The sequence below is a fragment of the Mirounga leonina genome, unplaced genomic scaffold (assembly GCF_011800145.1).
Source record: "Mirounga leonina isolate KUSES-001 unplaced genomic scaffold, KU_Mleo_1.0 Mir_376, whole genome shotgun sequence".
Classification (NCBI taxonomy): Eukaryota; Metazoa; Chordata; class Mammalia; order Carnivora; family Phocidae; genus Mirounga; species Mirounga leonina.
Genome location: NW_023270718.1, coordinates 10,591,612 through 10,606,571, shown reverse-complemented (window position 1 = coordinate 10,606,571; position 14,960 = coordinate 10,591,612). Strand labels below are relative to the sequence as shown.

Genomic DNA, 14,960 nt, shown 5'->3' with positions numbered 1-14,960 from the left:
GGTAATAGCTGGATTTCACTGAGCCCTTGATGTGCTTTGAGGGACAGTTATTATGTTTCATCTCATTCAGTTCCTGTCTCCTCAGAGTTAGGGTCTGTTATCATCCCTGCTTTACAGAAGAGGAACTAGGGGTCAGAGACGTTAAGTTACCTACCCAAGGTCACACAGCTCTTAAGTAGTTGAAACTCACATACTGTCCATTAGCTACCAGAGCCTTTGTTCCCAACCACAGTGGGCTGGGGAGGCCTGAGGATGACACCTATATTAAACTTTGTAAGGTGGGCAGGGCTTTCTCCTGCAGGTGAGCTTGGGAACAGGAGGGCAGGAGGAGCCATCCCAGATGGGTGCCCTCGTGGACAGAGGCAGTGAGGACAGAGTTTAAGGAGGCACGAGAGGACCTTGTGATTGCCATGCCCCCCCCCCCCCAGCTGAGATGTGTCTTGGGAAGGGGAGCATGTGTGGTCATTTGCTGGATGTTCACCTCGCCCTCACCCAGGACACACATCACAGCCAGTCGGAGGCTGCCAGTTCTTCTGGCCTCAGTGGCATTGTTCTCACCCACGTGGGTTCCCTGATCCTTATGGTATTCGTGACTCAGGGACACATGCTGTCAGGACTCAGGAAGGGAAAACTGACTGATAGCTCACTGTGGAATCTCCTGGGGAGTCTGAGGAGGCTGGGGGACCCAAGTGGGTGTGGGGAGCTGGCCCAGGCCCTGGCACTCTCAGAATGAGTGGCGCCCCCTTCAGTGCCTCTCCCATGAGGAGGGTGAGGATGGCTCCCATCCTCTGTCCATGTCCATGGAAGTGTGGTCAGGGATCTAAAAGTAGATTAACAGCAACAGTCGTTAGGAGTGCTTCACCTGGGGCGCCTGGGTGGCTCAGTCATTAAGCGTCTGCCTTCGGCTCCGGTCATGATCCCAGGGTCCTGGGATCGAGCCCCGCATTGGGCTCCCTGCTTGGTGGGGAGTCTGCTTCTCCTTCTCCCTCTTCCACTCCCTCCACTACCTGCTCATGCTCTCCCACTATCTCTCTTTCTTTCAAATAAATAATCTTTATTAAAAAAAGAAGGGCTTCACCTGCAGTAATGGAAGAGTGTGAGGGTTACTACAGACCTGGGCCGGAAGGATGTAGGTTCACATCCTACCTCTGCTGTGTAGGCTGGGAACTCTCAGGTGACTCACTATAGCTCCCTGAGCCTCAACTCAGACGTGATGTGGAGCTGATGATGGCATTTATCTTCATGGTGATGGAAGGATGAATAAATGTACAGAGCACTGTCATGAGCCAGAGACTCTAGTGTTGGCTTTATGAATGTTTTCCCTTGGATTCTCAAATAACCTGATAAAGTGAGAGAATTATTATACTGACAGGGGAGATTGAGGCGCAGAGAAATTAAATGGCTTCCCCAAGGTACACAGCAGGCCAAGTGTTGATTCAAGGGGTTGAATCCAAACTTGGGAGTCTGCTCCAGAGCTGTGGACATTTAATCCCTTTCCCACAGCACGTGAAGCCCACTGTCCAGGGCAGGCACATGGGAAGGACCAGGGAGGCTCAGCTTTGCTGCTGCTGTTCTTATTGTTGGAATTATCATCATGATTATTTCCCTGTTCCTCTTATGTCCCAGATCACTTACCATCTGCTCCCATGTCCGTGTCATTCTCCATTGTTTCCACCAAGGAGGGCATCTCTGTCAGCCATAGCTGCCTCCCCCTTAAGTCCAGCTCAGAGCTTGGCCCTCAAGAAGCCTTAGTGATTCATGGCTGGACCTCTGTGCACCTTCACCAGAGACTAAGTTACAGGCTCTGATCCCACCCAACAGCCGTAGAGCACATAATGCTACTGTGTTTGCCTTTCCAGGCACCGGTGACCTTCAAAGATGTGGTTGTCACCTTCACTCGGGAGGAGTGGGAATTACTGGACCTGCCCCAGAGGACACTGTACTGGAAGGTGATGAGGGAGACCTTCAGGCTTCTGGTCTCACTGGGTAAGTCTTCTCCTCCCCTCCATGCAGGGACATGCAGCCTCCTTCTTGGTTTCTTCCTGTCTTTTGAGGCCTGGCTGGTGGAAAAGGCCTCTGGAGCAGCGTGCCGTCCTCTCCATGGTCCCTGCCATGTTCTGGGCTCACTTCCTCCTGCCTGCTCTCCCTTTGTCTCCATCAGGAGTCACCAAGATGGTTGCTCTTCCCTTTTTGATTTGTCAGATTTTTTTTTGTATATTCCTGATACTAATCTTTTACCCATTATGTGAGCTGCGGTTGCATTCTATTGGAACTTAGCTTTTTAGAAATTTTCTTTAAAGCATCTTTTGATTAAAAGAAATGCATATTTTATTTAGTCAGATCAATTTATCTTTTGTTTTATGATTACTGCTTTTCATGTCTTGCTAGGAAATCTTCCTCACACCAAGGTCAAATTACATTCTTTTTCTGTTGCTTACTAATCTGGAATTAGCTTTGTGTATGACATGCGGTAGAAATGCAAGAACTTTTTCCTGCATGTGGGTTACCAGTTTTTCAGCTCCGTTGGTTATTTAGTCCCTTCTTTTCCCACTGATCTGCTGTGCCACCTCTGCAGTCTGTGAAAGCTGTATGTATTCATGAGTCTGTTTCTGAGCACTGTTGTGTCCTGTTGCCAGTTTTCCTTATGTCTGTGCCAACACCATGCTGTCTTGATGTCTCTACTTTCATCATAACCCTAATACTGGGAGGGCAAGCACCACCTCTTATTATTCTTTTTTCAGTGATATTCTTAGCCCTTAACTCTTGCATATAAATTCTAGAATCAGCTTGTTGAGTTTCATGGAAAATCATGTTATCTGGACTGGTGATGAACTTACAGATAGATTTGAGGAGAGTTGACAACCTTGTTATTAACTTCTCCATTTGTACAGCTTCTCTTTAATACTTGAAGTAAATAATTCAAATTTCTCTACTAGCTTTTGTCTGTGTTTTAGTCACCTAGCTGTTTCTGACACACAGTAGATTTAATATGTCCCCCTGACAAGTCCTGCTCACCCTCAGCCTTGTAGACACTGTCCTGGGAGTGGCAGTGGCTGTGCTTACTCTCACCCTTCCAAACTCTGGAGTCTGCACCCTGTCTGCATCTCCAGCCACATCTCCGCCATCCTCTCATGCTCTGAAGTTCCCTCAGCATCCAAGATTCTCTCTAGACTCTGCACCTTTGTATACTCTGCCTCCTTTGGCTGCAGGACCCTCTCACTTTCTCTGTGTGGTAACTCTTGCTTCGTTAGGACTCCGATCTCAAGACCCCTCCCAGTTGTCTTTCTTTCTCATTTGGGCTGGGTTAGATGCCCCCTTCCCTGTGTTCCCTGTGACGTCCTTTCTTAGAACAAACACAGCACATGGTATCATCATTCCTCTCCTCTCTGGATAGTAAGGAAGGGATTCTTCTCTGGCCCCTACCTGAAATTCTCCCCAAGGTTGTCCCTTTAAAGATGTCAAAAATCCAAGGACCAGCAAAAACAAAAACAAAAACAACCAAACCTGAGTTTTAGAGATGTGAAAATCCAGCAGCTGTCAGTGGCCCTGTTTCCATCTTCCTTTTCCCACTGGCTTGGTGATTTTGTTCCTTCTGTGTTGGCATTGTTAATGGGACTCTTGTGTATTGGATTCCCTTCAGATGACAAGGCAAAAACCAGTACCACAGAGCTTTCTGCTTCTCAGCCAGCCTTGTTTGAGGGATGCTCACCCCACAGGTTACTGACTGAGGACGACTCCAGTGTTTCCACATTGGGAGAAGCCGGGGAACAAGAAAGACCATCAGAAAAACAGGGAGGGCACCTAAGGGCAGGGACAGTCCCCTACAAGGAAACCCTCCCTGGAAAGGTGAACCCTGAATGTGATGATTTGGGAACAGGTAAAAATCTGTGCCCAAAAGATTTACAGGAGCAAGTCTCTCCAGGAGATGCTCTCCTTGAGTGTGAATCACATAGATCAAGGAGAGACCCCTTGATTCATGGAGGGAAGAAATCCTACAAATGCAAGGAATGTGGGAAAGAGTTTATCAAGAATCACTTCCTTCTTCAACATCAGTGGATTCACACTAGAGTAAAATCCTATAAATGCAAAAAGTGTGGGAAGGCCTTTCTCAGGAAGGCAGATCTCACTGGACATTACAGCATTCACATTAAGAAGAAGCTCTATGAGTGCATTGAGTGTGAGAAGGCCTTCAGCCGCAGGTCACACCTCACAGAACACCAGCGGATTCACACTGGGGAGAAGCCCTATGAGTGCATCGAATGCAGGAAGTCCTTCAGCCGCAGGTCACACCTCACGGAGCACCAGCGGATTCACAGTGGAGAGAAGCCTTATGTGTGCAGTGAATGTGGAAAGGCCTTCGCCCGCCACTCTGATTTTATTCGGCATAATAGAACCCACACTGGAGAAAAACCCTTTGAGTGCAAAGAATGTGGGAAAGCCTTTTGTAACAGCTTTTCTGTAACTCGACACATGAGGTGTCATTCTGGGGAGAAGCTCTATGAGTGCAATGAGTGTGGAAAGACCTACAGCTACAGCTCAACCCTCACCACTCATCAGAAGATTCATAGTGGAGTAAAATCCTACAAGTGTAAGAGATGTGGGAAGGTCTTTGACCAGAAGGCAGGCCTCAGTCAGCATCAGAGAACTCATACTGAGCTCTTCTTAAAGAGACCTTCTTAAAGTAACTACAGTGGCAAACTGTTTGACCGGAGGGAAGATGTAACTTGGCATCTGAGAGTTCACATCCAAGGCTCCCCTGCATACTGTGTCCTCCTTCATGTGCACAGTTCTGTGCTATGGCTGTAGCATTACCTTCACCTGCGGCTGAGTGCTGACACCACAGAGACTAGAGGCCACTCTCCCAAAACACAGCGTGGTTCTCAGCGGAGGGACCTTCTTTCCATGCCTGAGAGTGCTTTGCTGTCATGTGGCCTGCACAGAGACCTGGGCCTCAGTTTGTCCCAAAGCAGAAGTGATGTGCTTTGCAGTCGTTGAAGGGCCACCTTCCCTCATGGTCCATGTCTCCCCATCCAGCTTTCTGTGTTTACAGGGCCCTGCTGTGCTCTTGCTGGTATGATGGGCAGGAGTCACGAGAAACCCATCCTTTGTGCCCATTACCCCGCATGTGCCTCGTGTCATGGAAATACATGGGTGACTGAGACTTGGGCCTTGCTGTCTAGAAGGGAAAAACACATGGTAATACAGACGTGTGGTATAGCAATTCTGCTGCTAGACAATACTGTGCCTATGGTCCCTGTGTGGCCTAATCAGGGTCAAAACTTAGGCATGGAGGACAGATGTCCTTTGGGAAGAGTGGTCCAGTGACTAAAGGCTTGGGCCCTCAGGACAGTTGGAATTCGAGCACTTCCAAGCTGTGCCCATCACCACCTGGGTGACCTCAGTCATGTCACTTCCCCACAGGCCTCTCTTGTAAAAGTGGGAAGATGAACGTTAAACTGTAAAGCATGGGCAGGGGAGCAGACAGTACCAAAGGGTTATATCATGCAGACCTATGAAGGATGGAGGAGCCCCAGCTATGTTCGAAGATGAGAAAGAACATTTTTGGCAAAGGGAACAGCATGTACTAAGACCCTGAGGCATGCAAGAACTGGCCTTATTAGAGGAAACAGTGTGTCTGGAGGACATGAGTGGTGAGCAGTGAGATGGGACAGAACAGGGCCAGATGCACAGGGCTTTGTGGGTTTTATTCTGACTGTTCTGGGAGGCTGAGGAAGGGATTCAGCAGGGCAGTGGCATGATCTTGTCTCTAAATCTGCCCTTGACTGCTGTGTGGAATGTGTACTGAAGAGGGAATAATTGATATGGGAGAGAGAGATGAGGCCACTGGGTGGTCCAGGGGTACATTGTTATTGGACTGGCCCATGATGGTGGCATTGGAGTTGGTTTGGGAGAAGATGACTTGGGACATGTTAGGAGGCAGAGCCAACAGGACATGTGCATAATTAGGATGATGGGTGAGCCCCAGGGAATGACTTTCCCTCCTCAGTCCTCGAGAGAGAGCCCTTTGCATCCATGGGAATGTGACATGGCCTGTCCTTGTGTTCCAGGTTTTCAGTCAGCACCTAGTGTGTTGAGTGAGCAAGTGAAGCTGAAGATTACCTTTCTTGGACAGAAAAAGGCAGAACTCCTTCTCCCCTTGATGGTCACATGGGCAGTGAATTTGCCATGACTTTATTTCTGTGATGCTGAGGGGCCCTGGCCCTGGCCCTGCCCCTGCCCAGATTGGATGAATTTGGGCAGGAAGCCATGCAGGGCTGATGAGCACCCTTCTCAGCTGTGCTTCTTACTAGTGGCCATGACAGCACAACTCAGGGACTTTTTGGGTTCTTGGTTTCTTCCTCTGTAAACTGGGTGAGTTAATATCCTTTGTGAGTCTCAGCTTCATTATCTACGAAACAAGACTGTTGACTGATGCACCTCACCAAGTGGTTATGCAGGTTAAAGGATAGTGTTGAAAAGTACCTGGTGTCAGCTTTGTGGATATTCTTAAATGTTAGCTGTTGTTAAAATTATTTTCACTAATGTTACCCCTTCATGCCATCCTATTCCTTTCTCATCAGGAGATGTGCTGATAGGATTTGTTTGTAAAAATATACTGCAGGTCCTGATGACGTCTCAGCTGATTTTAGACCTTAAGATGTTTGATCATAAATTCTGGTGACCCTCAGCGTAAGGTCTTGGTTCCCCAGCAACCAACGCCAGGACGTTCTTTGCCCCCTGGTGTCTTTTCCTGGTGGAGATGGGGTGGCTGAGGATGCCAGAGAATGTTAGTTGTTCTTTGAATGGAAATTCAAAACCTGCCCTTGAAATTTATTGATGAAGATTAAGTATCTTGTGAAGGGAGGTTTTAACCATCAAAAAGTACTGACTGTTAATTTATTTCATACTTACCTAATGTAGTATTTTACATATTTGGGTTTAAATACATCCTCTTATTTTGTGGCTTTCTTTGCCTCACTTGTTCTTTTTCTGGTCCTTAAAAAAAATAACTGTTACTTACAATCCAGATTTTTTAAAAATTCTAGTTTAAAAAGCTTATTCTGTTTGTTATTGTTTAAGCTAAAATTTACAAACACTTACTTAAAAACAGAAGAGCACAGACTTATCAATGCTTTTGTTTCTTCCCAGGCAAAATAACGGACTTAGAAGTTTAACTAGTATCCTCTATCTCAGTATATGCGTTGAGATTATGCATGTTAATTCCATCAATGTGACTGCAAAAGGAAATGTTATTCATGTTTAATGCAAATAATGAGCAGATGTATCAATCCACATATGCATTCCCCTCTTGGGTCCTCATTCCTTCTATCATTGTAAATATTTCATCTGAGATTACTTTCCAAAGTTCTTAAATATAACCTTTAGGATTTCATTTTGTGTGTGTTAATCTTCCATTAAATTCCTCATTTTTGGTTTGAAATAGTCTTATTTTGTACTGTTTCTTGAAAGACAATTTTGATATATATAGAAATCTAGGTTGGCATGGTTTTTTTCTTCAGCAGATCCTTGAATAGGTCCTTCTACAGTGTCAGAACCATAATTATATAGGGAATGAGTGGCAACAAGTAACTCACTTTGTGTATGGTCTTAAGAATAGAAGTATTAGGGGTGTCTGGCTGACTCAGTCAGTAGAACATGAGACTCTTGATCCCAGGGTTCTGAGTTCGGGCCCCAGGTTGGGTGTAGAGATCACTTAAAAATAGAATCTTAAAAAAAAATATATATATATATATTAACATTAAGATGGAGGCATGGAGTTTTGGGTTATCACCCAAAGGGCAGTAATGTTGAATACGTAGGAAGAATAATAAAATGGATATCTGATGAATTGTACTAGAAAGTGGGTAGATGCTCTCCAATCCAGTTTTCCCTTTATGGACACACAGCTTCATTTACGTGAGCCATGTAAATGAGTTTGGGGCAATGAAATACAGGCAGAAGTTATTATGAAGCTGTATCTTCATTATGTTTTCTCATTTGTGCTCCTCCACAGGGATATCTTCTCCAGCCTCAGTGATTCCAGTTTGCACACACCTCCCCAGGATTTAGCTGCAGGCTCAGGCATGGACTGGGGCCCTTCTGGATGCATTTTTTTTTTTTAAAGATTTTATTTATTGATTTGACAGAGAGACAGCGAGAGAGGGAACACAAGCAGGGGGAGTGGGAGAGGGAGAAGCAGGCTCCCCGCAGAGCTGGGAGCCCGATGTGGGGCTCGATCCCAGGACCCTGGGATCATGACCTGAGCTGAAGGCAGACGCTTAACGACTGAGCCACCCAGGCGCCCCCTGGATGCATTTTTAACATACTCCCATGTGATGCTAATGCTCCTGATTTGGGAACCACTGGATTAGAGCACTATTTAACGTTAGTACACAATACGCCGCAAGTTATCTCCATATCACCTGTTTTTAAGCCTTTTAAATATTATTTCTTTATGGAGTGTTGTTAACCATAGTTACCATGCTGCACATTTCATCCCCAGGACTTATTTTATTTTATGGTTTTTAAGCGTAGTTTTTCCCTCGGAGGTTGAGGGGCTTGCCTAAGGCCACTGAGGAGAGGTCTCCTATTACAGCTCTCCCAGGATGGGCTTCACCCAAGGTGGCCACAGAGACGTGGGCACGGTCCTTGTATTTGGAGTCCCAGAGCAGTATTTCCCAAGGTGCCTCACGGGGCTGTTGGGCCAAGGTTGCGGAGAATGGGAAAGGCCCATCCTGACCTGTTCACGTGCAAGACAGAAACTGCATTACCCGGCAGGCTGTGCTTCGTGCATGGGCGGCAGTCACTCGTCCAGTGACAACCCGGGAGTGAGGTGTTCCCCTGCAGGAGTGGTGGCGGGACTTGTGATGATGTCACAGAGGCTGTGGCGGGTCTGTGCCTGTTGGCTGAACAGGGGGAAGGAAGGACAGTGGGACCCACCTCTGCGCTTTTGTGTGAGCAGCGACCCTACCCTGGCCCCGCACAGTCCTCCGTCCTCGAGTGCCTCTTAGGGGAGAGCCGCTGAGGCTGGGAGTGCGGTCCGCCGTGGTCACGTCCGGCCTGGGGCCTGGCAAGATGGGAGTGGACGAAAGTCGAAGGGCCCAACCGGTCCCACCCGGTTCGCGGGGCCGGCGGACGCCAGCCACTGGGACCCTCGCCCTGCTGATGTCAGAGCCCTGATACAGAGGATCCTGTGACCTAGAGCTTCTCTCTCTCCCCCCGCCCGCCTCTGAGTTTGGGCTCCTGGAGGCGAGTCACTCTTGGCCCAAGGCCCTTAATCGAGACCAGGAGTTGTATGGAGCACTTCCTGTTTCTGGAACCCGGTAGGATGAAGTAAGGAAGGTTTTCCAGTTGCAAGAAGCAGCATGAAGGAAGCTTGGATGTGGTGCTGAACTGGGAATGTTCGCGAACGCAGGTCCACACAGTGTCTTTTACGGTTCCATACAAATTTTAGAACTGTTGTTCTAATTCTGTGGAAAATGCCTTTGAAATGTTGATAGGGATTGTGTTGAATCTGTAGATTGTTTTGGGTAATATGGACAGTTTAACAGCATTATTTCTTCCAATCTATTAGTATAGAACATCTTTCCATTTATTTGTGTCTTTTTCAATTTCTTTCATCAAAGTCTTTTTTTTTTTTTAAGATTTTATTTATTCATTTGAGAAACAGAGATACAGAGAGAGAGAGAGAAAGCATGAGCAGGGAGAGAGGCAGAGGCAGAGGGAGAAGCAGGCTCCTCGCTGAGCCAGGAGCCCAATGTGGGGCTCGATCCCAGGACCCTGGGATCATGACCTGAGCCGAAGGCAGATGCTTAACCATCTGAGCCACCCAGGCGCCCCTCAAAGTCTTGTATAATATTCAGTATACAGGCCTTTCACCTCCTTGGTTAAGTTTGTTCCTAGGCATTTTATTTTTTATTTATTTATTTTTTTAAAGATTTTATTTATTTATTTGACAGAGAAACACAGCGAGAGAGGGAACACAAGCAGGGGGAGTGGGAGAGGGAGAAGCAGGCTTCCTGCAGAGCAGGGAGCCTGATGTGGGACTCGATCCCAGGACCCTGGGATCATGACCTGAGCCGAAGGCAGTCACTTAACCGACTGAGCCACCCAGGCGCCTGGCATTTTATTCTTTTTGATGCAGTTGTAAATGGGATTGCTTTCCTTTTTTTTAAAGATTTTATTTATTTATTTATTTATTTATTTATTTATTTATTTATTTATTTATTTGACAGACACACAGCGAGAGAGGGAAAACAAGCAGGGGGAGCGGGAGAGGGAGAAGCAGGCTTCCCGCCAGGGAGCCCGATGTGGGACTCAATCATGACCTGAGCCGAAGGCAGACTTTAATGACCGAGCCACCCAGGCTTTCTTAATTTCTCTTTCTGCTATTTTGTTAGGGTATAAAAACATGACATTTTTATATATTGATTTTTTACTTTACAGAACTTTAATTGAATTTGTTTATTCTAATAGTTTTTTGGTAGAAACTTAAGGATTTTTTTATATATATATAAAATCATGTTGTCTGCAAATAGTGACAGTTTTATTTCTTCCTTTGCAATTTGGATGCCTTTTACTTCTTTTTCCTGTCTGATTGCTCTGGCTAGGACTTCCAGTGCTATGTTACATAAAAGTGGTGAGAGTGGGCATTCTTTTTCCTGATATTATGGGAAAAGCTTTTGCGGTGCCTGGGTGGCTCAGTTGGTTGAACATGTGACTCTTGATTTTGGCTCAGGTCATGATCTCAGAGTCATGGGATCAAGCCTGGAGTAAGGCTGTGTACTCAACATGGAGTTCGCTTGAGATCCTCTCCCTCTGCCTCTCCCAACCCCACTCATGTGCTCTCTCTAAAATAAATCTTTTTTTTAATAAAGATTTTATTTATTTATTTGACACCAAGAGAGACAGTGAAAGAGGGAACACAAGCAGGGTGTAAAATAAATCTTTTTTAAAAAAAGGAAAAGTGGGGTGCCTAGGTGGCTCAGTCGGTTAAGCATCTGCCTTGAGTTCAGGTCATGATCCTGGGGTCCTGGGATTGAGCCACACCTCGGGCTCCTTGCTCAGCAGGGAGCCAGCTTCTCCCTCTCCCTCTGCCTGTCACTCCTCCTGCTTGTGTTCTATCAAATAAATAAATAAAATCTTTAAAAAAAAATTTAAAAAGGAAAAGGTTTTAGCTTTTCAGAGTTGAGTATGATAGCAGTAGGCTTGTCCTATATGGCCTTTATTGAGATATATTCCATCTACACCCAGTTTGTTGAGAGTTTTTATCATAAATAGATGTTGAATTTTGTCAAATGTTTTGTCTATTGAGATGACCATAGAATTTTTATCTTTCATTTTGTCGATGTGTATCACTTTGGTTGATTTGCTGATATCCTTACATCCCTGGAATATGTATTGTATTCCCTAGCTCTGTGACTTCTGTTTGGTATTTCCTTATATTTTCTCTCTCTTTGTTAGAGTTCTCAGTGTATTCATTCTTCTCCTGAGTTCAGTAAGCATCTTTATTACCATTACTTTGCGCTCCTTATCACATGAATTACTTTTCTCTGTTCCATTAGGTTTTTTTCTGGGGTTTTGTCTTGTTCTTCATTTGGAACATATTCCTCTGTTTTTTCATTTTGCTTGAGTTTCTGTATTTGTTTCTTTTTTTTCTTTCTGTTTGTTTCTATGTATTAGGCAGAGTAGCTCTTTCACCCAGTCTTGAGGGAGAACTTTATCATTTAACCTTCTCTTAGCTCTTTTTTTTTTGAAGATAATTTTTTTTTTAAGATTTTATTTACTCTAGAGAGAGTGAGAGAGCATGAGCGGGGGCGGACGGGCAGAGGGAGAGGGAGAAGCGGACACCCTGCTGAGCAGGGAGCTCAATGCAAGACTCAATTCCAGGACCCTGGGATCATGACCTGAGTAGAAGGCAGACGCTTAACCAACTGAGCCACCCAGGCTCCCCAAACCTTCCTTTAGCTCTTCATTATCTCTCAGACTTTTGTCATTATCTAAGTAGCCTGATTTATTCTTGGTAAGACTTCGTTTTTGAGGGTGTGCCAAGACGCATAAGTATTCCAGAGGAAGGATAGTCAAATCTAGTTTCAGGCTAATTAGAGGCTAGATCCTAAGGCAGCAGTTCTTAAGGTATGCAAGTACATACAGTCCCACTGGATCATAATCATAAGCCCTACTGGCCTTGAGGTCAGATGATCTACAGGTGTCCCTTTGGTGACAGTTGCAAAAGTTGGGGCTCCAGCAAGTGCATGAGCTCCCTTGTGGGAGGCATTCGCTCACTCTAGCAAGACCAAGGAAGAGCACAAAGATGATGTCCTCTGGCCTGTGTTCCCGAGGAGCATTTCCGTATCCTACAGATGTGTGGTAAACCTGAAGCCTGCTCCTCCAAGATTAGTAAATAGGTCTTCTCCACAGGAAGACAGGGTGTGTTCCAGTCTCCTGTCTGTGCAGTGCCCTGGGGGTGGTAGCCTGCCAAGAACTTTCTCTGATTGTTTCAGGCTTTGTGAGGCCCAGAAATGCTGTTTCCCTGGCTACCAGAGCCAGGTACTAAAGGGGCGTCCCCTCTGTGGGCCATGCATGTGGTGTCCAGCCACCGTGCTTCGGTGGGGCCACAGGAGTGGGGCAGGGGCAAGGTTCACACACTGGTGCTAGCAGGTTAGAAGAAGAGTATAAAGCTGGTGCCCACCAGTGCTGGCACTAGTAAGGTAGAGGGAGAATGCAAAAATGGTGCCCACCAGTGCCTCCATCCCAGGAGAGAGTTCTAGCATGTTCCTGCTTATCGAGCAGATGCTTTAAGATTAACAAATCTTCACATATAGTCTTGGAGCTTTTTCAAAACTGCTGCTTTTGTATTGGATCCTGGGGTGAGTGATTCTGCATGCCAGCCTTTTAAGAGTGGAATCTCCAGGTGCCTGGATGGCTCAGTCGGTTAAGCACCTGCCTTCAGCTCAGGTCATGATCCCAGGGTCCTGGGATTGAGTCTTGCATTGGGCTCCTTGCTCAGCGAGGAGCCTGCTTCTCCCTCTGCCTTTGCCTGCCACTCCCCCTGCTTGTGTTCTCTCTTGCTATCTCTGTGTCAAAAAAAAAAGTGGAATCTCCATTCCTTATAACCCTGTGATTCTCCTGGATATAATGTCTATTCATGTCTTCTGCCCATCTTTTAATTTGATTGTTTTCTGGGTGTTGGATTTTTTAAGTTCTTCATATATATTGGATACTAACCCTTTATTGGATATGGCATTTGCAAATATTTTCTCCCATTTTGTAGATCGCCTTTTAGTTTTGTTGATTGTTTCTTTTGCTCTGCAGAAGCTTTTTATTTTTATGTAGTCCTAATTGTTTATTTTTCTTTTTGTTTTCCTTGCCTCAGGGGACCTATCTAGAAAAAAAGTTGCTTTCTCTTTATTCTTCGCGTATTAGTGGGTTTTTCTTAAAAAAAAAAAAAAAGATTTTATTTTAGAAAGCGCATGAGAGTTGGGGGACAGAGGGAGACAGAGAATCCTCAAGCAGACTTCCCATGGAGCACGGAGCCTGACGTGGGGCTCTATCCCTGGACCCTGAGATCATGACCTGGAGCTGAAATCAAGAGCCGGCTGCCCAACTGACTGAGCCACTCAAGTGTTGCTAACAAATTAGCCTTTTTTTTTTTTTAAGTAGGCTCCACGCTCAGCATGGAGCCCAGTGTGGGGCTTGAACTCACAATCCTGAGATCAAGACCTGAACTGAGATAAAGAATTGGACACTCAGGGCTCATGGGTGGCTCTTCATTAAGCGTCTGCCTTCGGCTTAGGTCATGATCCCAGGGTCCTGGCATCAAGCCCTGCATGGGGCTCCCTACTCAGAGGAAAGCCTGCTTTGCTTCTCCCTCTCCCACTCCCCCTGCTTGTGTTCCCTCTCTCCCTGTCAGATAAATAAAATCTTAAAAAAAAAAAAAAAAGAATTGGACGCTCAACTGACAGAGCCACGCAGGTGCCCCATATTATTAGTGGGTTTTGATTTGTGGTTACCATTAGGATTGTATATAACATCTTCTGCATATAGCAGTCTATATTAAGTTGATGGTCATTTAAGTTTGAACCCATTCTTTACTCCTCTCCCCCAACACACACACATTTTAGGTGTATGTTGTCATATTTACTAGTTTTGTGTTTCCTACCTTCATACTGTCACTTTTGGTCTTTCCTTTCCAGAGTCCCCTTTAATATTTCTTGCAGAACTGGTTTAGTGGTCATGAACTCCTTTAGTTTTGTTTGTCTGGGAAACTCCTTCTCCTATTCTGAATGATAGTCCTGCTGGATAGAATATTCTTGGCTGCAGATTATTCCCATTCAGCACTTTGAATATATCATGTTACTCCCTTCTGATTTAGAAAGATTCTGCTGAAAAATCCCAATAGCCTTATTGGGTTTCTCTTGAATATAACTGTCTTCTTTTGTCTTGCCACTTTTAAAGTTTTTTTTAATTACTATATTTTGCCATTTTAATTGCAATATGCCTTGGTATGGATCTGCTTTTGTTGATATTGTTAGGGGTTCTGTGTGACTCTTGGATGTGGGTATCTGTTTCCTCAGATTAGGGAATTTTCTTTCTTTTTTAAAAAAGATTTATTTATTTGAGAGGTAACGACAAGTGGGGAGTTGAGGGAGAAGCAGGCTCCCCACTGAGCAGGGAGCCCGATGCAGGGCTCCATTCCAGGGCCCTGGGGTCATGACCTGAGCCAAAGGCAGACCTGTAACTGACTGAGCCACCCAGGTGCCCCAGATTAGGGAACTTCCAGCTATTATCTCTTCAAGTAAGTTTTCTCTCTTCTCATCCTCTTCCTTCTCCTATAATGCGAATGTTATAGTACATTTGACGGAGTTACTGAGTTCCTTAAGTCTGTTCTTGTTTTGCATATTTTCTTTTTTGTTCATCTTGATTACTTTCCATTACTCTTCTAGGTCATTAATTCATTC

At 45.4% G+C, this 14,960-nt stretch overlaps 1 protein-coding gene across 3 annotated transcripts in view; it reads right to left on the bottom strand.

Annotated features, from left to right (window-relative positions):
• Window positions 1-1,070: 1,070 nt before the first annotated feature.
• Window positions 1,071-14,960, bottom strand: part of LOC117997840 (zinc finger protein 773-like) — a 28,887-nt gene continuing 14,997 nt past the window's right edge. Inside the window, exons 4-5 of one of the 3 annotated variants that reach the window (XR_004675890.1) lie at window positions 6,913-7,235; window positions 1,071-5,176 (exon numbers count right to left, since the gene is read on the bottom strand). Coding sequence is in view for 1 of the 3 variants with exons in the window: in XM_034986326.1 (XP_034842217.1) it covers window positions 7,186-7,235 (50 nt within the window). In the remaining 2 variants the exon portion in view is untranslated. Of the gene's footprint in view, window positions 5,177-5,196; window positions 7,236-14,960 lie in introns of those variants that run through there. The other 2 variants (XR_004675888.1, XM_034986326.1) reach the window with 2 other exon arrangements.